Below are 25,836 nucleotides of genomic sequence, written 5' to 3' on the forward strand. Positions count from 1 at the left end.
CCAGTTTTTCTTCCCAGATTCTCTCCTCCATATCACATGTTTTATTTGTACAGGTTCAGTCTGGAGTATGGTGCTGATCCATCCTGCTTCTGTTCCACCAATACATACATGAAGAATGGCACACAGCACTGTTTACATCAGCAGTTTTACAATAAGAAGCATTTTATACAGAAAGAACAATTCTAGATTGTTCTTTCCTCTTTAGTCTGATGCTAAACTATCCAATAAATAATAGTGCTCCTAGTTTTTGCACAGGGATCATTAGTGTAAACGCTGACATGGCTGCAGAGCATCAGTATGATGGGATCCACAACAACCATGTCACATCCGTCCACTGACACATTTAGTGTTTTTGTGTCAGCTGGGATTGTTTTAGATCCACAATACCAACATTTATGAAGAAGAGCACAATTAGCAATAGGAAGTCTATCAGTTTATTCCTAATAAAGTACTGGGACTGACCAGAGCATCATGGGTAATGTCACGTGTCACAAAGTGTATTATAGTTTACAATTAAAATGTTTGTTTCATTTTTTTTTTCACATATTTGCAAATTCCATGTATTGATTTTTGTAATAATTTAGATCATTTGCATTAAACATGGTATAAAAATAACATTATAGCAGCAGGATTCCATTCTAGGCCAGCCCAGAATAGAATTCCATTTTGGGCCGGCCCGATTCTGAATCGGGACAGATTCTGTTTTGGGCCTCGACATATATATATATATATATATACTTTTATCAGTTTTGTGGTTGTTTCTGGTTCTGGCATAAAGGACAAGTCGTCATTTTCACTTTTTTTTTTTTATTCATCTTTTCAAATAGTTGAATAGAATCAAAGAAGATAATTGTTAGATTATTGGTTATAAAACTAACCAGTAGCTGCAGCTCTATTAAATTCTACCTGTGGTTTATAGAAGCTGTTTTTTTTTCTCTGAAACCTTAGTTTTTGCTGCTGTCCGTCCTTCATATGTCAGATTGGATCTAAATACAGACAAATGCATATGTGTAAAAATTAGACCTAGAGTAAACAGAGCTAATGTTGACCCAGGATTATGTCTGCACGTCTGTAAATATGAAATAAACCTAAACACAAACACATTCAGATTCACACCTTTAAAAAACAGACTGAGCCGCTGTAATTTTCTCATAATTATTTAATCACACATACATTTACATCATGCAGTCAATCCAAAACTGTGATCTGTCTAAGTTCCCGTCTCCGTCCAATCAGAGCCCTGCTTTTTGTGCCCCAGTTCTCCAGGAATGATCCAGTACCTCGTCCACTCATGGATCCTCAAAACTGCCCTTTAAAAATTGACCCAACTATTACACAGTAATAAAAAAAAGTGGCTACACTTTGTTTTGTTTTTTTTTTTCTTTTTAAATTTAGAATTAATGACAAATTCAATTAACAGTAAAACACCACAAAATATTCTTTGCTGATTTTTATTCACTATTTCGGTTTTATTTTCCCCATTTCATATCCAGTTTTGGTGAAAAGGTCAAAAAAAGGTTTGATGTGGTTTGAGGTCCATGCTGCAGAGTCCAAACTAATCTAAAGATTACACATTAGGAAAAGAAGAAGAATCCACGTGGATAGACGCTGACTCCGTCCCGTCGCAGACCGCAGAGGAGGCGGAGCTCCTGCGTCTGGGACCGCCTCCTGTCATTCCGTCGAAGGGCTTTGGAAACGTCTTTTTTCCTCCGGTCCGAATAGAAAAATAACAGCCATACGTATGGAGTGTTTTTCCAAGTGCAGTTATTGTGAAGAAGTGCTTATTAATCCCGCTCTGGTTTCCACGGTGACAGCTTTTTAGTACGTTTGACATCTTAATAAAAGAAAACGCAAAAATCCCACCTTTTTTTTTTTAAATTTTTTTTTTTTATTCCGACTCAATGTGTTCTCTTTGAGGATGCGTTTGTCTCTTATTCTAATTTAAATACCTTTTAGCTGTACATTTATCTTAGAAAAGCTCATCAGTAAAGCCACTCCACGGTGACATCGAGCGGAATAAAAAAAAATAAAAATAAAAAAAAAAAAAACACGGCGGTGACTTTGAACGCGTGGCAGGATGAACTGCTGCGGAAGAAAAACAAAAAGACAAAACACCCTGATCACACCTGCCTCCACTGATTTTACAGTGTATTTTACAGTATATTGCACTTGCACAAGATGTTAGTGTTCTCATGCAGGGGGGAGGAAGGGGGAGGGGGAGGGGGAGGGGGAGGGGGGAGTTACAATCACAACAAGTGTTTTAAGCCAAATGCACCGGGGGGGGGGGGGCTTCACAGGGTTTAAAAAAAAAAACTAACAGAACAAATGAGATGGAAAAAAATGAAAAACACTAAAAATACAATAAAGTCGACACAAACACACGCTCCTACACCCCACTACTTAAATAAAACCGCCCTCGTCCTCCTGACTTGTGCAATCGTCAGTATTTTTTTGCTCTCTTCTGATTGGCTGATCAGCGGCAAAAAGTCTTGAGCGTTCAACTGTCGCCCCCCCCCACCCCGCCCCGAAAATTCGACATCAAATATGCATCTACACAATCTAATTCTGGAACATCAGTGATACAGTACATAAAACCCAGCAAACCTGCTCAGTTATGGCGCTCATTTAGTGACAAAACTTTCACCAAAAAAACACAAACACAAAATTTTACAAAAAACACGATATTTTAACATGATATTCCATCGACCTTTTGTCTGAAAACAGGACATTTCAGATTACAGATAAACTCAGCCTGGTTTTACGGAAAATAATAGTTTAAAAGAAGAAAAAAAAAACACAGTCCCACTTAGGTTTTTTTTTTTCTTTTTTTTAAAAATATATTTAGTTTGATATTGAATTCTACAGACGTCCAGTTTCCACTTCTGATGGTACGGACTTTTTTCGCGATGACCTTTGACCTTTCCCTGCTCTAAACTATCTGTATTATCGACTTCTTAACATCATTCGGTCGAACCCTAAGCAAACATAATAAAAGTTAGCGCCTTTTTTTTGGGGCTTACACTTCTTTGCACAAATAAGTAGAAGTCACCAGTAGCTTTTCCACTGACCCTCAAATTGCGTGAATAGAACTTTCGCATAAAAATTTGCCTAATGGAAAAATGACAATTTTACCAAAACTCTCATCTTTCGATTAAAAGTTTTTGTTCTTGCAAGAGGTGGTTTTTCGGGCAAATAGTATATCATGCAAAACTGCAATGGAAAGACCTTTCACCACAACTAGAGTCACATGAAGAAAAAAACACAAACAAATGGATGTTGACGTTCATTACAACAAAAGAAGAAGCGTTTAAAAGAAACATGGTGCAGTATGTGTGGACACACCTGGAAACAGAATTATTTTTCAATTTAGTATAACACAGAGGGCTAATTTATAATAATAATGAATATATCTGTAAATCAATATATTTACGTTCGTCATCATGTTTATGGAATGACTTCTCGTGTCATCTCGCGATAATAAATGAACAAATCATCGCATTTGTGATTTAATGGAAAAACCCACATTATGCACTTTTGTTTTTTCGACTAACCCTCAAATTGCGTGAATATAACTTTCGCATAAAAATGTGCCTAATTTCATCAAAACTGTCATTTTGTGATTAAAAATTTTTTGCATTTGCAAGAGGTGGTTTTACAGGCGTAGAGAAATTGGTATATCATGAAAAACTGCAGTGGAAAGAGCTTTTTTTTGGGACTAGTCACGTTAACAAAAAAATGGATATTGACGGATGTTGCAACAAGCGTAGAAGAAGAAGAAACATGTCGGTACACCAGGAAACCACATCATTTTAGAATTTAGTAGGAGACAGAGGAGTAATATATAATAATGAATATATCTGTAAATCAACACCATATTTACGTTCATCGCCATCGTTTATGGAATGACTTCTCGTGTCATCTCATGATAATAAATAAACAAATAAAAACCGACATTGTGCACTTCTTCAGTAAATATGGGTAAAGTTTTGTGCAGATGTCCGATGGAAAAGCGACTGCTATCAGTGGATTTTCTGAATTTGAAGAAAAAAGACAAATCTGATTTTCCGGGCAAAATTCTGATTTGAGCGGAATTAATTTGTCTTTGCAAACCCTAATGCGTTACATGTTTAGTTTGTGTGGTTTTGACATAAATGAGCTCCATAAACAAAAGGGCCTAAATCTATGAGAGAAAAACCAGGGTGTAGGAGAAACAAACCCAAAAAATAAAATAAAACGTACATGAGGCACCCTTATAAAGACAAATGGATGACAGCAGGGATCAAACAGCTCCTGATGGGTTCCTGCTGTGCATGGACCATCTGGGGGGTGGGGGGACAGGGGGTGGGGGGGGCATGTTGTGGACAGGACAGGCGTTGTGTTCTATCTCAGTCTATACGCTCTATGTGCTCCCATGTGCAGATATAAATAGCGTCCATTAGCATAGTTTGGTTACCCACTGACAGTAAAAACACGTATCTACGTTAGCGGAGGCTAGGCTAGGCTAGGCTAAGGAAGTGGACCTGTATCGACCCAGATCATTCCGTCTCCTCGACCTTGCGTTTATTCTACATTCTTTACATCCTTCTCCAGAAGCCACTGATAACGAGTATATGTTCATTTTTAACTTAATGATAAAAACACTTGGCCTCCACAGGTATTTGAGTTAAATACACCTACAGTACACACCGCCGCACGCCTGGGCTTTCACGACTTTTTTTTTTTTTTTTTAAATCCTTCGTTTTATTAAACCCCACCCCCCACCACCACCACCACCACCTGTCGGTCTCTCTTAAGGGGGAGGGGTGTGTGTGCAGTGGTGCCAATTTTACATCTGTACAACAAGACTGGACAGAACAGTAGTGCTCGACGCCATCTAGTCAATTCAAAACATTTTTTTTCCCATCTTTTTTTTTTTTTTTCCATAAAGAAGCATGAAAAATCTATCCAGAGAAAAGTGGTGTTAACGACCGATGACGATAGTAAAGATGAAATGTACAGAGGTTAGCCTAAACGCTCAAGCTAGTTCTGGTGGAAGGGTTTGTAATTTTAATTTCTTTTTTTTTTGGCCTTTTGTGAGTGAGTGTGGTTTTTTATTTTATTTATATTTTATTTTTTTAAATGGGATCTTGCTACCGTACCTACCTACCGTTACATTCAGCTTGGCACAGTGCAGAACTAATCGCACGACGACAACGGATGACGACAGACTGTGCAAAAAGAAAAGAAAAAAAAAAAAAAAAAACAGGAAAAAAAAAACAAAAACCAAGCTACACATTCAGGTCGCGCTGATTTCGCTCGCTGAGGCTGCACTCAAGACTGCGTGTTTGGTTCGGTGGATAAGAATATTATCTTGCCTTTTTTGCAAATTAAATGTGTCTTTTTTATTATATTCAGTAAGTGAAAAGGAGATAAGTCATGATGAGAATGGGTGGAGGAGGGGGGGTGAAGGTGGATGATGATGAGGAGGATGGTGGTGGTGAAGGACTGAGGGGGTGGGGGGGTGGAGCTGTACAGGCCAGGAATATTTATATATATATATTTATAATTCAGAAACTCCTTTGGGGCTCGGCGGCAGCGGCCCAGGAGCCGGATCACTGTAATGGAATGACAGGTTTGTCTGAGGGGGTGGGGGTGTTGGCTTCTGTGGTGTCGTCTGCAGAATCCGCCGCCGTTCAGCTGCAGATAAAGACAAAAACAAGAGGAGGAGGCGTCAGACAGTGTGCATATAAACACCATGACCATCCATCATAACTTCTGTTCAAGCTGTCGGACAAACGCAGGACGAGCGCAGGACGAGCGCAGGACGAGCGCAGGCAGCCTTTGTGTTCACGCACACGCAGAAGTACGCACGTCCATGTGTGTCATCAGATTTTGAATTACAAAAGCCACTGAATTTCTAGCACTGAATTTTTTTTTTTTGCTCTGAAAGTAAGTAGCTATTTTTTTGGCTCTGAATTCAACTATGTGTAGTTTTACAGACTGTCATCATGTGGATGAACCTACCGCTACGTTTACTGTCAACTTCTGCATCTGTTTTTGTAAAAGGGCGGGTCACAGAGACGACTGACCAATCAGTGGTCTGCAGTGTTTACACAGTGTCACCTTTTAGTATCTGGTCCCCAGTCTGGGAACCTCAGCGCAGGTGAGACCAAAAAACTAGAACCAGGTACCAGATTCCAGGTCGTTTTTCGTAATGGAAACGCCAAAAGGTCGAGTCGAGTCGATACCACGTAGTGGAAACGCAGCTTTAGATCATGAAGGATCAGAACTTATGGACAAAGCACAAGAAGGTGTAATCTAGAGCAGCACAATATATCATTTAAGCATTGTCATCACAATGTCCTACTAACACTACATCTGTCACCTGATTTCTCTCCTAAATGGACTGATTATCTCTTCTATACCTGCTGCTGCTGCTGCTGCTTCCAGAGTCTCTGATAACATGCAGGTATTTTTCTGCTGCTTTTAACCTCACTGTAAACTGTGCACAGATTCGACTGAATGTGTTCGACTCAGACTCTGTGGACACCCTGTGCTCTAACTGTGTGACTGTCCGGTCTGACCTGGACTCTGACGCAGCTCCTCCAGGTCGTTGCTGTGTTACTCACTTCTTGTCTGGTTTGCTGCCGCTTCCTCCTCTGATGGACACCGTCTGGCTGTTCTGGTAGAAGCCGCCGCCGCTACGGTTGATGTTGGGGTGAGTGGGAGACGCCACCGGCTGCTGCCCGGGCCGGATGGGCTTAGCTGGAGATGGGACAGAGACGGTCGGCACAAAGGTTAGTCACATGACCCCCAGGTTAGACACATGACCTCAGGTTGGTCACATGACCTCAGCAAGTGCACAAAGGAATTCTAAGCCCTGCCCCATGCCTTCACTCCAGATGCAGTGAGTGTCACCATGGCGTCTGTCAGGTGGTTAAATGTGTGCGTTTCTATTTTTCAACTATCGAACTCACAGTGAAAACATTATTATAGACCACAGGTGTCAAACATGTGGCCTGGGGGCCAAAACCGGCCCGCCAAAGGTTCCAATCCGGCCCACGCCATGAATTTGCAAAATGCATGTTACAGCATCAAACTCAAAAGTAATATCATAATAACCTGTAAAGAATGACAACACCATTTGTTACCTCTGCCAGGAGGTACTGGGATCACTTTGCTTTGTGTGTTTGTTTGTTTGTTCTCAACTTTAGTGTAAAACTCTTCCACCCATCTTTCCCAAATCTTCCCCACAGATAGGCCTAGGCCCTGGGACCAACCCATTCCATTCTGGTCCCAGTAGGACAAAGTTCAAGGTCACAGCAAGGTCACAACATCTACACTTTTCCATCTGTCATCATTGAGACATTTTCCAAAATTCATCAAAAATTCAAAACAACTCCAATTAGCCTCCAATTTGATCCACCCATAGCTTAGAACAATCTCTTGTATCTGGAACTAAATTGTCCACATCCACTGTGGAATGTGGACTCTGTGGACATTTACACTGAACGTTGAAAATCCCATTTACCACACATTTTTCATTTCATTTATAACTCAACAAATATTGATTGGAATTTAATATAATTGGACAGACACATGACTGGTACCAAGCTTTCACTTTTTCTGCTGTATGGAACAACCTGGAAACTGTTGAATTATGAAAATGTTTACATTAACACACTATCCTTTAACAATAAAATGTGAATAACCTGAACAAGTAGGAACAACCTGCAATGTCTGCAGAAAATGAAGTGTAATTTTAACTATATTCAGCCTGTTACTAAATGTTTTGTGCCTTTGTAGATCTGATCTGTAATGCATATGTAGAACTGATAAATCCAGGCAGAATATTGATAAAATTATACTTACATTTCTTAACAAATTTCATTTTTTCAGGTTATTCACATCCTTCTTCTTTGGATAGTTTGTAAATGTAAATACTGGTGTAACTGAATGTTATTTTTTGTGCTAAAACCATTTGGAGTCGTCATTATTTATTGGCTATCATGCTATTATTGTACTGGTGCAGCCCACTGCAGATTAAATTGGGCTGAATGTGGCCCCCCCCGAAAGAAAATGAGTTTGACAGCCGTGTTATAAAGTGAAGTGCTGATGTGCATTTCATGTGGTGGTTTTATGAAATAGAACAGAACTAAATATTAAACAGTGTGAGAACATCACAACATGTAAACAGATGTATATTAACCTTATTTTCCACAGATGAACAGAAATACAACAGTAATAGTTATTATGGGATGGAATCATCTGTTGTCTTTTTTGTGACTTAATGTCTGTCCTGTTCTTTGTATGGACCGTATACATGAATTGATTAGAAAAGTTGTGTCAAACTGGGGTTGGACCATACAAGCTCGGCCTCTTCCTCCTACTTTAAAGACAAAGTATTTGTTAAAGAGACACAATGAAATATTTATACATGTGTTTCTTTTTTTGGTTGATTTATCTCTATATACTGGAGTGTCCTGTTTGAACTGTTCATTTTTTTTTGCCTTCTTGTGTTCAAATAAAGTCCCTCTCTTCCTCCCTGTGGTGTATTCCGTTCTGTGCTTTGTATACATGTAGGTACAGATGTGTTGTTGGTTCTGTTGGTGGTTCTGTTGGTGGTTCCGTACCGATCTGGGCCGAGTGTCCCCTCCGGGCCATGTTCTTGGCTCTGACGGCCTCTTTGATGCGGTCCACCTCCTGCTGGTATCGTTTGCGGTCGCGGGCGGCGTTCTCCTTGGCCTCCTTCAGAGCAGATTCCAGGGCCTTGACCCGCTCAGCCGTAGCACGAAGGCGCTTTTCCAGTTTAGGAAGCTCACAGCGCAGGTCTGCATTATCACGCACCAGCTGGAGGTGGGGTCAGCAGAGGGTTAAACACGCTTCAGGTCATTTACAGGAGGAAACGCAAGCTCCAAAGACAGCGAACAGTGAGGAAGCGACATGGACGTACCTGTTTGTGAACCTTGGTGAGCTGCTCAAGATTGTTCTCAAGAAAGGAGATTTTCTGTTTCTGAGCGGCGCTGCCTCCTGTGTCGTCCGAGTCCATCTCCGCACTCTGCAACCACGTCACACACACACCCACACATCATTACTAACTGGGTACGATGCTCTTCATGAGCATAGTGAACATTTGTGCGTAGAGCTGCTTGTGTACGGCGCACTGTGTAAGGCTTCACCTTTTTCACTCTGGTGGCCAAGTCCTGGACAAACAGCTTCCTCAGGTTGTGCAGCGTCTGCAGCTCCTTGGCCTGCCACGAAAACAGACGACAAATCAGAAACTGAGTCACAGAGCAATGAGGAACAGACTGAATCTAAACACAGTCAGCAAATAAGAAGAAATACAGATTCAGATATTTCCCATATCAGACTGGTAGACTTTTAAAAGCCAAACCAGTCCCAGTGTCCCTGAACGTCAGCGTCTGTTCTATGTTGAATGTGTGAGGTTGTCTGGTTCTGTTCTGTGTTCCAGTCCTGGTTCTGTTCTGTGTTCCAGTCCTGGTTCTATCTGTGTTCCAGTCCTGGTTCTGTTTTGTGTTCCAGTCCTGGTTCTGGTCTGTGTTCCAGTCCTGGTTCTGTTCTATGTTCCAGTCCTGGTTCTGTTTTGTGTTCCAGTCCTGGTTCTGGTCTGTGTTCCAGTCCTGGTTCTGTTCTATGTTCCAGTCCTGGTTCTGTTTTGTGTTCCAGTCCTGGTTCTGGTCTGTGTTCCAGTCCTGGTTCTGTTCTATGTTCCAGTCCTGGTTCTGTTTTGTGTTCCAGTCCTGGTTCTGGTCTGTGTTCCAGTCCTGGTTCTGTTCTGTGTTCCAGTCCTGGTTCTGTTCTATGTTCCAGTCCTGGTTCTGTTCTGTGTTCCAGTCCTGGTTCTGTTCTATGTTCCAGTCCTGGTTCTGGTCTGTGTTCCAGTCCTGGTTCTGTTCTGTGTTCCAGTCCTGGTTCTGTTTTATGTTCCAGTCCTGGTTCTGTTCTGTGTTCCAGTCCTGGTTCTGTTTTATGTTCCAGTCCTGGTTCTGTTCTGTGTTCCAGTCCTGGTTCTGTTCTATGTTCCAGTCCTGGTTCTGTTCTGTGTTCCAGTCCTGCGGTCTGGACGCAGATCAATCTAACTATAGAAGTGGGCGGGACTTTCACTAAAGGAGAACTCAACTCATCCAATCACACTCCATATATGACTTCTATCAGTGATCAGTAGGAACTAGACTGATATCTGGAACCATGCACATGTTCTAAACCCTCAGAATATGGACCAGTAGAAGGAAAGGAACAGTTAGAATATCCACATATCTCAAAACTGTGAATAAACCTTGTAGACATTGTCCCAAAGAGGCTACGTATGAAATCTGAAATGAATCCAACAGGTAGTTTAGAAGATTGTTGAAATCTAGACATTGGTGACCTTGAGTTTGACCTTTCAAGGTCATTGAAGGTCAAAGGTCATGGACCCAAATGAAAGTCCATATATGATTTCTATCAGTGATCAATAGGAACTATATTGATATCTCTAACATGTTATCGCCATCTAGTTCTGCCATGTCATTTACATGTTATAAACCATCCAAATATGGACCGTTATAAGTAAAGGCTCATTTTTAATATTCATTCATTCATTCATTCATTCATTTTCTGAACCCGCTTTATCCTCACTAGGGTCATGGAGGTCACTTGGAGCCTATCCCAGCTACTTATGGGCGAAGGCGGGGTTCACCCTGGACATGTGACCAGTTCATCACAGACTGAACATATAGAGACAATCAATCACTCTCACATTCACACCTATGGGTGATTTAGATGAACCCATTAACCTATCAGCGCATGTGTTTGGATGGTGGGAGGAGCCAGAGTACCCAGCAAGAACACACGCAGACAACATGCATGAACTCCACACAAACTCCAAACTTCACCCTCATCGACTGGTGTTGGAATGGAACCCAGGACCTTCTTGCTGTGAGGCACCAGTGTTAACCACTGCACCACTGTGTCACCCACACACATTAAACATTTTTAATATTTTGCCAAAAATTTAAAAATCTAAATTTCTGAAAACTTTGTAGACATTGTCAAAAGGAAGATACATATAAAATTTGAGATGAATCGGACCAGTAGTCTTGTCAGAGAACATGTCTGAAGAAATAGCCTTCAGAATAAGTCATGTCCGCTCAGCCCAGCTCAGCTCGGCTCAGCTCGGCTCAGCAGTCGGTGGTTCTTTCATGTTGGGTTCCATTCAGACGGACTCACCACTGTCTCCTCCAGACCCTTCAGGTCCTGTCTGGCCTGCTCCCTTCTGTCCTGCATCACCCTGAATAAGACCATCAACACAAGGACACTCAGTTTTACATCCACATGGTGTGAATCACACATGGTCTGACTGTGGCTGTGGGTGGACACCTACGTCAGCTCGTGCAGCTTGCGGCTCTTCTCCTGGTCGGTGGATTTGAGTTTCTCGTGTTCCACTCTGAGCCTCTCCTGCTCCAGCATGATCTTCTGGTTCAGACTGTGAAACAAAGACAAAAAGATGAAACCCATGACCAAACACGGAGCCTGTGAGAGTATTCTGTGGTTGATTATAAGAAAAGATGATGTTTTTCTTCCCACTGTATCCACCAAATGCACTTCGTACAGTCAATATGACTGAGGCTGCGTTCACACTGCAGGTAAATGTGGACCAAATCTGAACTTTTGTGTCCATATGTGACCTGTATCTGATCTGTTAAAGACAGTTTGAACAGCACTAATCTGACCCAGACCACTTTCATATGTGGTCCTAAATCTGACCCAGACCACTTTCATATGTGGTCCTAAATCTGACCCTGACCACTTTCATATGTGGTCCTAAATCTGACCCAGACCACTTTCATATGTGGTCCTAAATCTGATACGCATCTGATATTTTTCAATGTGACTTCAATCTGAACGGCCAGGTCACATTTATCCGACCTTCACGTCATTGAAATGCGACAAACGTCACAGTTCTGCGTCCCAGGAGTGTTCCTTCTGTAAACACAGTGTGTGTCTGCGTGGTCTCGTATTCCATCAGGACCTCTTTTGTGCATGTGGGTCACTTCAGGGTCACATTCAGTTCAAAATTGATAGAAGTCGCATTTAATGAGTAATATGAATGAGCACACAAAAAAAATCAGATTTCACGAAAAAATCCGAATTATGCATTAAGACCTGCTGTGAACGGAGCCTTACAGTCCAGATAGGTTCAGACTACGTCCACACCACAATGCTCCTATTTTTCTTTGGTGGGTTCTAACAGTTTGCCATCTGTCCTCGTATGGTTTCCTTAAATCTGTGTGTCCAGGTGGAAACGGTCCAACTGGGTTCAACAGTGTCCTACGTAGTCCACTCCTATATGTGGAACTGTCCACAAACACAGACAGAGCCTCTGGCAGGACACACTCAAACCGCAGAAGAATGCACTGAGCATGTGCAGGAGGTTCCGTTCTTGGTTTTCTTCTTCTGGTCACATGGTCCTATGGTCGTCATGGTTTCCATACAGTGGTGTTGGTCCTATCCAAATGCCAACACCAGGGGGGTGGAGCCAACACCAGGGGGGCGGAGCTAGGACATGTTTACGCTCTGGGACCCGTTCTACAAAAATACCGTTTCATGCACCGACAACGCCAGTGCCATGTGACCAAAGGCCCAAACCACAGTGAACTGTAGTGGACTGACCTACTGTGGTTGTGGTGTGTTGTCTCTCTCCTGCGTTACCCTTGGATCTACTTAAACATATAAAGCTTTAGGTCTGAGTGGTGGTCATCGGTGCAGACTCACTCTTGCAGCTCAGTGATCAGCTTCTCCTTGTTGTCCAGCTCATCCCTCAGGCTGCTGATCTGCTTCTGGTGGGCTTCACGGTGGGAGTGAATCTGCTTCTCCACAGCCTCCTGTGCACAAACACACATATGAAGCATTTGTTTATTTCAAACAGAAATGTAACGAAATAAAAATTTCATATCACGGTTATTGTGACCAAAATAGTTATCATTATTATCACGGTATTGTTGAAATTGTGCTCAAAATGTTCAAAAAGTACTAATACACACACCGAAATAATTTAACCAAGTTGTATTAGGGAAAAAACAAACAAACAAACAAAAAAAACAAATAAAATAATTGGTACAATGCACTTTCTCTTGGCAGAAACATTCCAATATTAACCCTTAGTGGTCTGAGTCTATTCTGTCTGTTTTTCAGTCCATTTGATTTTGCCTTTATATACTATAGAAACAAATGTTTATTATACCCATGTTTGGGAACTGTTTTTTCAGCACAACTTCATCTATATCATCTGCCTATTATTTTTTTCACTTTAACCTACTATATCAACACATAAGGACAGAAAACACAAAAATATATATATATAAAATCTGATTTGAAAAATGTATATAATAATTTATTGCATAAATAACACACAGATGCTTAACGAACCTTTTCAAAGACTTTAAAAGTGAATATTGGTTCCAAATATGAGGTATAGAAAATTAAAATTGTAATAAATTAAAACTACACCCAAAATTTTGACATAAAAGTAGATCTTTACATAGGATTTTTTCCCCTAAAATTGCGGTAATCAAACACAGTTATCATGATAATTAGAATTTAAACGGTAATACTAACCATCTGCAATTTTACCGCCGTTTATCCTTATACCGGTAATCGTTACATCCCTAATTTTGAATATAACATTAAAACCAAACAACAAACAGATTATATGAGATTATATAAGAGCATATGATGATGTTTTATGTGTCTTTTATACTTCGAGTAACACTCTTTTTTATGCTACCTTTTTTTTTTTTTTTTTTTAGATATTTATGATGTCAGGGTTTTTCTTTTATATTTTAGTTTTAATACTCTTTTATATACATTATTTATACTTTTTTATGGCACCTAGGACGATTGCACTTTTTAAAATTTCGTTGTACCTGTACAAGGACAATAAAGACATTCTATTCTATTCTATTTATAGAAAAAGAAAGGAACACATTTGAAAAGGAGCGAGATCAAGTTTAATTTATAACCTCCCACCCCGGTACTCCATCCTTCCACCTATACTAAATTCCCATGTCAGATCCATAAGTAACTCAACAAATCCTACACATATCAGACTAAATTCTGACTAAATACTAAACACAAAAATGCTGTACATATCAAGGATAGACTGTTCATTTCACAACAGCATTTCACATCAAAATAAACTGCCTATTTCATAACAATACACAAATCCAAATAAACTGTCCATTTCTTAGCAGTTATATACATATCAAAAATAAACTCTGTCCATTTCATCATATTTACTCAACATTTTAGATTTGATTGTCTTTTTAAATGTGTTCTTTGATTTAATTGCCTTTGTTTCATCGTTTAAGTTGTTCCATAAGTTGATTCCCTTCACAGACATACAACCTTCCGTCATCCTCGTCCTGAATTTTTTTTTTTTTTTTTTTTTTTTAAAGATGTCTAATCCTTTTAGATTGTACTGACTTATCCTTTTTTTCAAATTTGTGTTGAATATTGACCGGCAGACTCTCTATTTGGTTTGAACATGATTTGTAATATACTGTACTCTACCAGATGTTGAAATTTTAATATTCTTAGTTGTCGAAATAGTGGATTTGTTGTCTGACGGTATTCAAAAAACAATGAGCAAAAAGGTGTAACATAGAAATAAAAAAAAAAAAAAAAGACTACAGTAAGTAAAACTGTTCTGAGTCTATGATTCTGTCAAGATCTTTTGTTCAACTGTAAATGTTTCTGCATTTTAACTTTGGAATGTTTTTCAAATACTAAACCTATACACTTTTTTCATTGCACACACCAAGGTTCTAATAGTTTTGGATTTTTCATTTTAGTTTAGTTGTATTTAGTTTTGACTTTTTTTCCCTCTAATTCAGTTCATTTTATTTGATTTTTAGTGCAGGTTTCCTAGTTTTTATTAGTTTTCATTTTTTTCTAAATGCTTAGTTTTAGTTTAGTTTTACTATTAGCTTTAGTTTTTTCCTATGTTTTATCTTCCTCGCCGTCGTATTCAAACAAATCCCAGACAGGACTCTAAATGACAAATGACGAGAAGTGATGGACGATGAGGTGTCGTATAGTGTCGCTAGCTAAAATTGCAAGAGCAAAATAAATCTATTTCATATCAGTCCGACACTGACAAAAATGAAAACGAGGGAATTTTATCCATAATTTCTATATGTTTTGGTTAGTTTTGTAAGCACACAATACAGTTCCAGTTAGTTATCATTTTTTTTCTTTTAATTACAGTTTTTATTTATTTCAGTTAACAGAAATGTTTTTACAATTCTAGTTTTGGTCATTTCATTAGTTTTCGTTAACGATAATAACCTTGGCACACACCTAAAAAGGCAGTAAGTCATTGATATGAAAATGTGACGGACTCCTTTTCAGAGCTCAGCGGTGTGAGTCTATGGTCTGGTTCAGGGGTCAGGACACGTACCTTCACTTCATTTGCAGTCTGGATCTCATTCTCTTTCTCCATCGCGTGAACTTTCTCTGTAAAATCCAAAAATACGAGTTAATGCCATCGGGGGTGGGGGGTAATAAGCTGTTCTGTGCAGATGCAGCCGGGTCAGAACACAAAGAACCCAGAGATGATGGAAATGAGGTTTTAGAGTTTACATTTAAACAAAAGGTTATTCTCTATAAATCTGAAACTAGCTGAGGAAACTTGACATCAGTACAAGCTTTTCTTACTATGACAGAAACACTTTTACTTAATACAGAAAACATTAAAGGAGCACTGTTTTGGTAGGGACTGGTATAAGAACTGCTTCTGCTGGAGAACTGACGAGTTCCTCAGACCGGGACCTCAGTATGGACCAGTTAAATATGGGATAAACCAGAGACAGCGATCCATAGATGTACTTTATTGATCCCAAACTGGAAATTATAGTGCAGCAGCAGCAGCAGGTCACATTAAAAAAAACAGAACACAAGAGTAAACAAACTAAAAACAATAAATTAGAAGTATACCATTGAAAAACGTAGGCGGAGCTTAATAATACCCCGCCTGGTCACACAACATTTAGTCCCTCCTACTCACTGATACCCCGCCTATCCAGGGATTCATTTAAAGTCTTGAATGAATGAATGAATTTATTTTTGGTTTTACATCATTGTACTTAGTGCATTAATCGTAATAAACATAAAAATAGCTGATAATATCTAGTTTAAATATGGATTTATGAACATATTATTACTATATAGGACAATATAGAATATTATATGTGTTTATATCATATATGTATATGTGTTTCTGTTTGTTTTTTGTTTGTTTTGTTTTTGTTCTTTTTAGTTTTTATTAATACCTGGTATTACTATCTGGTGGGAAAAGTTGTAAATGGGTATTATCATATTAGCGTATATAGGAAAAAGGATGTGTGATATTGTTGTATTATTATTATTATTACTGTTGTTGTTATATTAATATTCATACAAAATAACAATTGCTATATAATGATCATAAGGAATATAAATTGGGGGGAGGAGTACATAAGTTTATACTTCTTCCTACTCCTTTTCGAGCATGTATAATTTCATTTCATTTGTTTAATTTATATTATTCTTGTTGTTATTATTATTTATTTACTATTACTATTACTATTATTTATTCATTTTGTTATTTGTTTGCTTATCAATCATTTATGTACCAGTACTTATATTTTGTTGGTTGATTTTTGTTTTGATTTCACGGTCTACATGTTCGAAATAAAGATTTCATTCATTCATTCAAAAACAAACCAAAAAAGGAATCGGCTAGAAGCAAAATGTTATTTTTTTGCCTCTCCTTTTCACCTAATACACTGCATACATCAACTTAAATGTGAACAGCACTGAGCATTCACACCATAATGATAAAAAATTAAATAATAATAATAATAATAAAAATAAACAACAACAAAATCATATTTACCATCTCAATTCAATATTTCTGATTAATTTTTAACATAAGGTACTTTTTTTTTTTTACTTCACCCTTCACCAAAGGAGTGGATAACTTAACCCATAACCCATAATTTCACCCCCACAATCCCAGTCCATCTAGACTTCACATTTGTCCTCACTGTAATCCACTCACACATATGAAAATCTCTGAAATTCAAATTACTCTTTTAATTCCAAGAACCACAACTGGTATTTGAGACAATACTATTTTTATTCCTCATCTTCCGTATATCTATTTAGAAACCATTTTTTACACCTCTTTTTAAATATATTTATGTTAAAGTCTTAACTTTAAATCTTTTGTAAACACTTTTCAAAAGTTTTTTAATTGTCCAAAAAGTGGGAGAAAGGCACAAGTAAAGAACATGTAAGTGAAATTTGAAAAGAATCAGGTGAATAGTGTCAGAGAAATTAGTTGGACAAATCTTATACGTTAAAATTTTCAAAAAATTTGTATAAATACATAAATTAATAAATAAATAGAAATTCAGCCACCAGACTGTGCACTGCGCCTCCTAGTGGTGAAGAACAACTGTGTCCAGTTTGATAAGAATAGGGTGAATCTTGTCTGAGAAATCGGTTTGACAAAAATCTCAGACGGAGGGAATGAATTCCTGGTATATCTACGGTGTATATAGTCCTGGAGAATTAAAGTGTAAGTGCAAAGTAAACTGATATTCAGTATAATAAAAGGCAAAATGACACTGAAGTGCAGAAGTTATGGAACTATCGCTTCACCTGCCGTACAGCAGTTTCTAGAACAGGGTTCTCAAACTCATTTTCTTTCAGGTTCCACATTCAGCCTGATTTACTCTTTAGTGGGCCGGACTAGTGAAATAACAGAATAACCTATAAATAATGACAACTGGCAAATTTGTCTTTGTTTTAGTGCAAAAACCCCCCACAAAACTATGAAAATATTTACTTTTATGAACTATCCATCAAAAAAGATGTGAATAACCTGAAAAAACTGAAATTTCTTCAGAAAAGTAAGTGCAATTTTAACAATCTTCTGCCTCCACTTCTCATTAGTCCATGTGCATTCTGGATCAGATCTACAAAGACACTAAACACTGAGGAACAGGAAGAAAAGAGTTCAAACTGGACTGAATTTAATACAGACATTTCAGGTTCACTGTTGTTTATGTATATATTTCCTTCCTTGAGTTAGTTGTTATTTATTTATTCATCAGCACAACTAAGAAAGGCATTGGTAAAAGATTATATGTGTATTTGTATCTTGTGTATATGTATAAACGCATATATGTGTATATGGATGAATGAGAGTGTGTGTGTGTGTGTGTGTGTGTGTGTGTGAATAGATATATAAATATACAGGAGTAATGTGAAAGGAAGAGGGACATGTATCATTAATAATATTGTAGGGAGAGGGGGTGGGATTAAATCAGTTGCACTTCTTCCCACCCCTTTTCGGGTAAATGTAAATGGAACTATTGTGCTTTTCTTCTGTCTAAAATTGTTATGATTCTTGATATTTGTATTATTATGTATGTTTTGCTAGTGCATTTATGTTAAATTTCATTGCATGTTCGGAATAAATCACTAAATCACAAAAATCAGGTTGTTCATATTTGTTCAGGTTATTCACATTTTATTGTTACAGGATAGTTTGTAAATATGAATATTTTGATAATTTAATGTTATTTTTTGCACTAAAACAAAGTCAAATATTTCAAGTTGTCATTTATAGGCATAGTGTAATATTTTTTTCACATCAAACCGAGAACAAAATCTGGAGTCATTATTTGTTGTCGGTTCTTCTGCTGTTATTATTTGACTGTAGATCAGATTGGTCTGTATGTGGAACCTGAATTATAATGAATTTGACGGCCTTGACTGTGGAATTTTTGCACTCTGTAAATTCATCCCAGGGGCCGGACTGGAACCTTTGGGGGGCTGCATTTGGGCCCGGGCCACATGTTTGACACCCCTGTTCTAGAACACCCTTCTCCTGCATTAGCCTCTGTAGCTGGTGATTTAGGTCCGAACACGTCCAAATCCTAAACGGCGCTCGTCTCTGGTGCTAAATGTTGCATGTCCTGGTTTGTTTGGACACATACCCTGAGCGCTGAGCTTCACCAGCTCCTCGTTGAGTGAGTCGACGTTCTCCTCCAGCTGCCTCTTCTTCTGCTCCACGTTCTGCAGGTACTCCGTCAGGGACTTGATTTTAGCCTCATGCTGCAAGTGCAAAACAAATACTCTTTTATTCCTGTTATTCCTGCCTGTGGTCGTCAAACTGTTTAACTCCACCTTAAAACCACAAAATCATCATACACACAACTATATTTTTACACTCTTATTATATATATTTCTTTAATTATCATATTGATAATATATTTGTCTAGTACATATTGTACAAACTGCTGGGCAGGGTCAAGGGCGTCCCAGATGGACCGCCCACTTGTTCTATTCCACTACAGGGAGTCTGGTAGAGTGTCAGTGTGTTAACGTGTCCACACCTGTGAGATGCGCAGCTGGCAGGCGGCCAGCTCCTTCTCGTTCTCGTCCATCTTCTTGTTGCTCTCGGACTGGGTGCTCTCCAGCTGCTTACAGCGTTTCACCATTGACTTCACTTCAGACTTCATCTTACTAATGTACAGACGTGCCACTGTGAACTCCTCGTCTATCAGGCCACTTCCTCCCTCATGTTGCTGGAAGGATAAATAAAAAAGCAAGACTCAAAGAAGGCATTCACACATAGAAGAAAAAAAACAAAAACATGCAGTGTTTGAACACAGTAACAAAGACGATGCATTAATTATTCATTTCTTCATGCGTTTGAGTCCAGTTTCTGCAGATCTCAGCTGAGCCACATTTAATCAAAGCAAATTCAAACTGCATCTAAATAGTTAAAAACAGTCTGAAGTATATGAACGAAAGAGACTCAGAGTTACAAAGTAAATTCATTTATTGGGCCTGTGTCTTTGCATGAGTGCCTCTTAGTTCCATCTTGGTCTCATATTCATTGTTCTGTTGTGGTGTAATCAATGTATCAACATCAAAGACAGACTGAAGTTAATGCGTAATCATAAACTTAATGTTTACTTCATAATGTTAAAATCATCTGTTTTAGACTTCAATATAATTAGGGCTGTGTATCAGCAAGAATCTGCAGATACGATACAAATCACAATACTAGGATCATGATACAATGTATCGTGATATATAATGATACTGTTAAAAAGGCAATTTTTTGTTTCTTTTTTATAAATGATTATTTCCTTGAAGAGCTGAATTCCACCAGAAATCTGCACAAATACTAAACGCATTTTTATTTGATCCAAACAGGATCTAATGTTCTATCACAAAATGTTCCTGTGTTCAAACTGAAATTCTGTTTTACAGACATTCCAGTTTCAGATCCTGTTCAAATGTTCAGATTCTATTAGTTCACAACTAACATCACAACATTATTTTAGTTCAATCCCAACAAAGGAACTAACATTATTTAATAAAAGAGTGTTAAACAATAAAGAAAATATAAAGAAAAACTAAAAAACTAAAATGAACCTCCACAATATCTGCATTTGAATAAATACCTAAAAATATTGATACAGTACTTTTTAAATACCGATACAGTATTGTGAAATGAAATATCGTGATATATTGCAGAACCAATATTTTCTTACACCCCTAAATATAATTGTATTTTACACTTGAACAGACTTTAGACTGAATCATGAAACTCTCACATGTATTCTGTCAAAAACATCCCCCATAATAGTCTGTCTGGTTACAGCATCCTTCACTAAATGATTCCAACCGTTTGGAGGCTCATGTTACAACATGCTGTTGCCATAGTGACACAAAAAAAAACACACGTCTGGTACCTTGATGTCATTGCTACCGACGGCGATGCCGATCTCAGCTAGGTCTTTGAGCAGTGATGACATCATCTCGGTTACCCTCTTCTTCTGGTGGTTGGACATCTCCTTCAGCTTCTGGAGCTCAGAGTCCAGAGACGACAGGATGGACTATGGAGGGTTTAGAAAAGGGGAAAAAGTGAAAATTCAGACTAAAACCAAACTTAACAGTGAAAAATCAATTTGTTAACGGGAGTATAAATAAAATGTTGAAATAGTGAAATAGTAGGCGGAGCTTACTAATAACTACACTGTACAACCCTTTGCCCCTCCTCCTCACTGATACCCCGCCTACCCTGGGATTCATTTACAATTTTAAATTACAGATAATTGTAAAGTAGATTTAACTACATTATTGTACTTTTTGCGTCATTCAGGCAAACAAGGGCACAAATTATACAAAAACCTACAACAACTAAGGTCATGTCCACATGAGTCAGTTTTTTTTTTTTTTCCTAGAACTTTTCCATCATTTACACCTAGTATCTGCATTACTCTTGGTGCACTTCATGTTGTAGAATCAAATCACAGACATTTGGAAACAAAGTGTCCATGTACATCACAGTGAAAGACTAAATAAAATTATAAGCTCAAGTAAATGTGATGATAATAAAAACAAACACTGACAGAGTTCTACTGTCCATTTCAGACAGACATTCACATGGATCAGGAGTTCTTCTAAATGGGTCGGTCTGAGGGTCTGCAGGTGGGTCTGTACTTTGGTCTGTGGTTTGGTCTGTGTGTCAGTCTCTGGTTTGGTCTGTGGGTCAGTCTGTGGTATGGTCTGTCGTTTGGTCTGTGGGTCAGTCTGTGGTTTGGTCTGTGGGTGTGTCTGTGGGTCTGTGGTTCTTGTCTGTGGTTTGGTCTGTACTTTGGTCTGTGGTTTGGTCTGTGGGTGTGTCTGTGGTTGTTGTCTGTGGGTGTGTCTGTGGTTTGGTCTGTGGGTCAGTCTGTGGTTTGGTCTGTGGGTCTGTCTGTGTGTCAGTCTCTGGTTTGGTCTGTGGGTCAGTCTGTGGTATGGTCTGTCGTTTGGTCTGTGGGTCAGTCTGTGGTTTGGTCTGTGGGTCTGTCTGTGGTTTGGTCTGTGGGTGGGTCTGTACTTTGGTCTGTGGTTTGGTCTGTGTGTCTGTGTCCACAGCTCACTGATTTCTGGCTGAGCTCCTCGCTGATGGCTTCGAACTCCTTGGTCTTGTCCTCCACCTCCTGGCTCTTCTGGTCGTAGTTGACGGCCAGCTCCTCCAGGGCCTGCAGCACCTCCTTCACCTCCTCTTTGGAGGCTTCGTTCTCTGCCTGCAGACGGTTCAGCTCGGCCTGGAGGTTCTCATGGTCCCGGCGGGAGGAGGCTAGAAGCTGCCAGTGAAGGAAAGGATTGTGCATGTGCTGTTGATGTTAAACTGTTGGACGACTTCTCTGATAATATATGGAAGAACCAGCTATTTACACTTTCAATTTCCTCCCTCACATGCTTTTTACTCCTTTTCTTCTCAAGTTTTTTAAAGAATTAAGTCCTCGGAGATTGAGGGCTTAATTCTTTGTCTGTTTAATGAGAGGTGGATCTACATCTACGGTTCCTGACAGTCGGTACATTCATTAATTAAACCCTTTATACATTCATATTAAACTGAAAACAGACTGCAGTGAAACAATGATAGAGAGCAGAGGTGTCCGGTGTAAGGCGTCGGGTACTGACCTCCTCCTGGTCCAGCATCTGCTGCTTCAGCTTCTCAGCCAGCTGGCTCTGCTGGTTGATCTCCTCATCCTGTGAGGAGCAAAGACAAAGCAATGTCAGCACCGACAGGAGCTCCAGAAGGTCAGCCTTAAAATAAACGACAGCTGCACTTGTTTATGACCATTTGCATTTCTCTGACATCTGTCTGATTTCATTGAACTGTTCACCTCAGGGTCATCCCATACCAATGTCACCTCCTGATTCTCATCATGGATTTGTTTTGAAATGAATGTCAAAACCTTTTGTAAAGTCTGTGGGAAAAATCCAGCAAAATCCTACAGCACAACTCCAAATATCTAGTAAGTAGTGAATTAAATGTCATCATTGATATATTCAGATTCAGATTTATTGATTGCCGTTCAATAAAAACATCCCAGATGCTGTTACAGAACGAAACAGCAAAATGCACAGCACGAAATAAAAACAGAAAAAAAAAATCTTAAAAACACCTACAAAAAAACCCCCCATATATATGATAAAATATTACAAACTGCACTAAAATAAATAAGTTAGTAAAGGTAAAAAAAAATACTGCACGATGGAGGGGTCACTATTGCACCTATTGTTGCACATTCTGTATTGCACTTCATTCCCTCAACTTTTGCTGAGCAGTCTTATGGCAGTTGGATAAAAACTATTTATTTTTGTGAGATACAAAATCTTTGTACTTTACGTGTAAATACATATACACTGTCCAGCCTAAAAAGTCTCCACCAGGATTTAACTCAGAAAATGCATCCATTGGATAATTACTGCAGTGATGAATAGGTTTCAGTGGAATTCACAGTATATCTTAAAGCTTCAAAGCTATACTTAGTGAGATCTGTGTCAAGAACTATATTAATACAACAATATCAACTAAATAAAAACTAGTGAATGTTTGAAAATTAAAGATCCTTTCTGTAAATTTACTGAAAAAAGGACATTGTTTGTACATGTTTTTATTAATGTTTGTTTTTAAATGGTATTAATGGCAGTGAATGACATGGGTACTTGAAACAGATGTGCAGTGGACTAAGTTATCACTTTGGAAAAAGTACTGCACTACATCCAATCCAAAGTTCACTTTTCCATTCAAACCAACTCCTCAGAGTCAGCCGACTCTCAATATTCATTGAAACTGTCAATCAAACATATGCGGGTTTAAAATGAACAGTTCATTTCTGACTAAACAATAACCTTAATCTCTTCTCTCACGCCTCCAAAACCAATTTGGGAACAAAAACAAACAAACAAAAATGCATTTCTCTAATCCCCTGTCGTAGCAGTCAATCCAAGGATTAGTGAGTGGATCCTGTCATGTGTACGACAGCAGCTCCACATACTCTGCCTTTGTTTTGTGATTTTAGACACGGGTGAAAACCCAAGTCTCATCTTCACAAATACAAAGGGAAAAACAGTTTGTGTGGATGCTAACACACAACTTGATAATAATGGGCCGACAGCAAATGTATATCCCTGAAATCCCCCCAATCCTCTGTTATATAATAAAGCAAATAAACGACACAACATACAAAAGATTCCAACTTAATTTTGGATGATCAATATGAGCCAAATTTGAGTTTGATTGGCCTACGATATCTATTAATAATTAGGGCTGTAAGAAAATATTGGTTCAGCAATATGTCACGATACTTTATTTCACAATACTGTATCAATATTAAAAAGTACTGTATCGATATTTTTAGGTATTAGTTCAAATGCAGATATTGTGGAGGTTCATTTTTGTTTTTTGTTTATATTTTATTTATTATTATTTAGCACTCTTTTATTAAATAATGTTAGTTCCTTTTTTGGGATTGCACAAAAATCCTGTTCTGATGTTAGTTCTGAACTAATAGGATATGAACATTTGAACAGGATCTGAAACTGGAATGTCTGTAAAACTGAATTTCAGTTTTAACACAGGAAAATTTTGTGATAAAGCATTAGATCCTGTCGTGACTAAATAAAAGTGTGTTTAGTATTTGTCCATATTTCTGGTGTAATTCAATCCTTCAAGGAAATAATCATTTAAAAAAAAAAAGAAACAAAAAATTGCCTTTTTAATGGTATTGTGATATATCGTGATATATCATATCATGATCCTGGTATTGTGATTTGTATCATATCACCAGATTCTTGCCGATACACAGCCCTAAACGTGACTAGAATAATGTTCTACATATGGTAAAAAGGGCGTGGTCTATAACTAAAACCCAACCTATTTTTGGGCAAATAAAAACTGTCCCTTGAACCTCGATTTGGAGGATCTAATAACCAGTGAAGGGACATTAGCTTCAGAAAACATCCACATTACCCATTCGCTTGGTGTGTTTCCTCACCTTGTCGTCCAGCTGTTTGTAGAGCTTGGCCAGTTCAGCCTCACACTTGTCCTTCTCCACATCTGTGAGACGAACACCAGGCACGTTGGGCGTGGACGCCGGCTTTTCGTTGAGTATATTGTCCAGAGCCAGCACCTCGGCGTTGGCCTTCTCTTTATCAAACTGCTCCTCGACTGGAACACTCTCACCTGAGGACACATAGGTTCAGAGGTTATCGACCTGTTTAGTTGGGATTTACATTTATGATCTTTTTCATTGTAATATTGTGTCGTCGTTGTTTGTCAATACTCTGTCGTTGTTTTTGATTTGTTTATTTGTTTGATTTTCCCTTTGTTTATGTGTTACTGTTGTTGTTTTTCTGTCCACATTGTCTTGTTAACTATCACTAATTTAAAAAAAAAAAAAAAAGTTGTCGACCTGTGGCTTTAGTCCTAGACCAGGGCTGTCAAACTCATGTTAGTTCAGTTCCACATTAAGCTAAATTTGATCTGCAGTGGGCCGGACCAGTGAAATAATAACAGAATAATATACAAACAGTGTCAACTCCAAACTTTCCTCCAAGTTTTAGAGAGAAAAAATTTAAATTATGCCATGAAAATGTTTATATCTACCAACTATCCTTTAAAACAATGTGAATAGCATGAACTGAAATTACTTACGAAAACTAAGTGCAATTTTAACAATATTCTGTCTCAGTTTATCATTTACACATGTAAACTAGAAGCACTCGGAGAGCGCAGACCTCCGCCAAGGCTGATCAGTGGCCCCCCCCATGGGCCCCCCCACCCCCGATCACCACCAAAATTTAATAATTTCTTCCTTATCCCATTTCCAACAAACCCTGAAAATTTCATCCAAATCTGTCCATAACTTTTTGAGTTATGTTGCACACTAACGGACAGACAAACAAACAGACAAACAAACAAACAAACCCTGGCAAAAACATAACCTC

At 38.6% G+C, this 25,836-nt stretch overlaps 2 protein-coding genes across 2 annotated transcripts in view; one reads left to right on the forward strand and one right to left on the reverse strand.

The window, feature by feature from the left end:
- LOC115437017 (E3 ubiquitin-protein ligase TRIM39-like) overlaps positions 1-25,836 on the forward strand; it is a 760,370-nt gene that overhangs the window by 403,203 nt on the left and 331,331 nt on the right. The gene's annotated exons all lie outside the window — the stretch shown is intronic.
- LOC115437023 (kinesin-1 heavy chain-like) overlaps positions 4,712-25,836 on the reverse strand; it is a 54,087-nt gene continuing 32,962 nt past the window's right edge. Inside the window, 15 exon segments of the mRNA XM_030160089.1 lie at positions 4,712-5,676; positions 6,609-6,744; positions 8,613-8,829; positions 8,933-9,037; positions 9,159-9,230; positions 11,209-11,269; positions 11,363-11,464; positions 12,754-12,863; positions 15,440-15,495; positions 19,029-19,146; positions 19,428-19,619; positions 20,799-20,942; positions 21,975-22,181; positions 22,522-22,590; positions 24,885-25,072. Coding sequence (XP_030015949.1) covers positions 5,673-5,676; positions 6,609-6,744; positions 8,613-8,829; positions 8,933-9,037; positions 9,159-9,230; positions 11,209-11,269; positions 11,363-11,464; positions 12,754-12,863; positions 15,440-15,495; positions 19,029-19,146; positions 19,428-19,619; positions 20,799-20,942; positions 21,975-22,181; positions 22,522-22,590; positions 24,885-25,072 — 1,781 coding nt within the window. The 3' untranslated portion in view covers positions 4,712-5,672.

This window comes from Sphaeramia orbicularis, chromosome 17, assembly GCF_902148855.1.
Source record: "Sphaeramia orbicularis chromosome 17, fSphaOr1.1, whole genome shotgun sequence".
Taxonomy (NCBI): Eukaryota; Metazoa; Chordata; class Actinopteri; order Kurtiformes; family Apogonidae; genus Sphaeramia; species Sphaeramia orbicularis.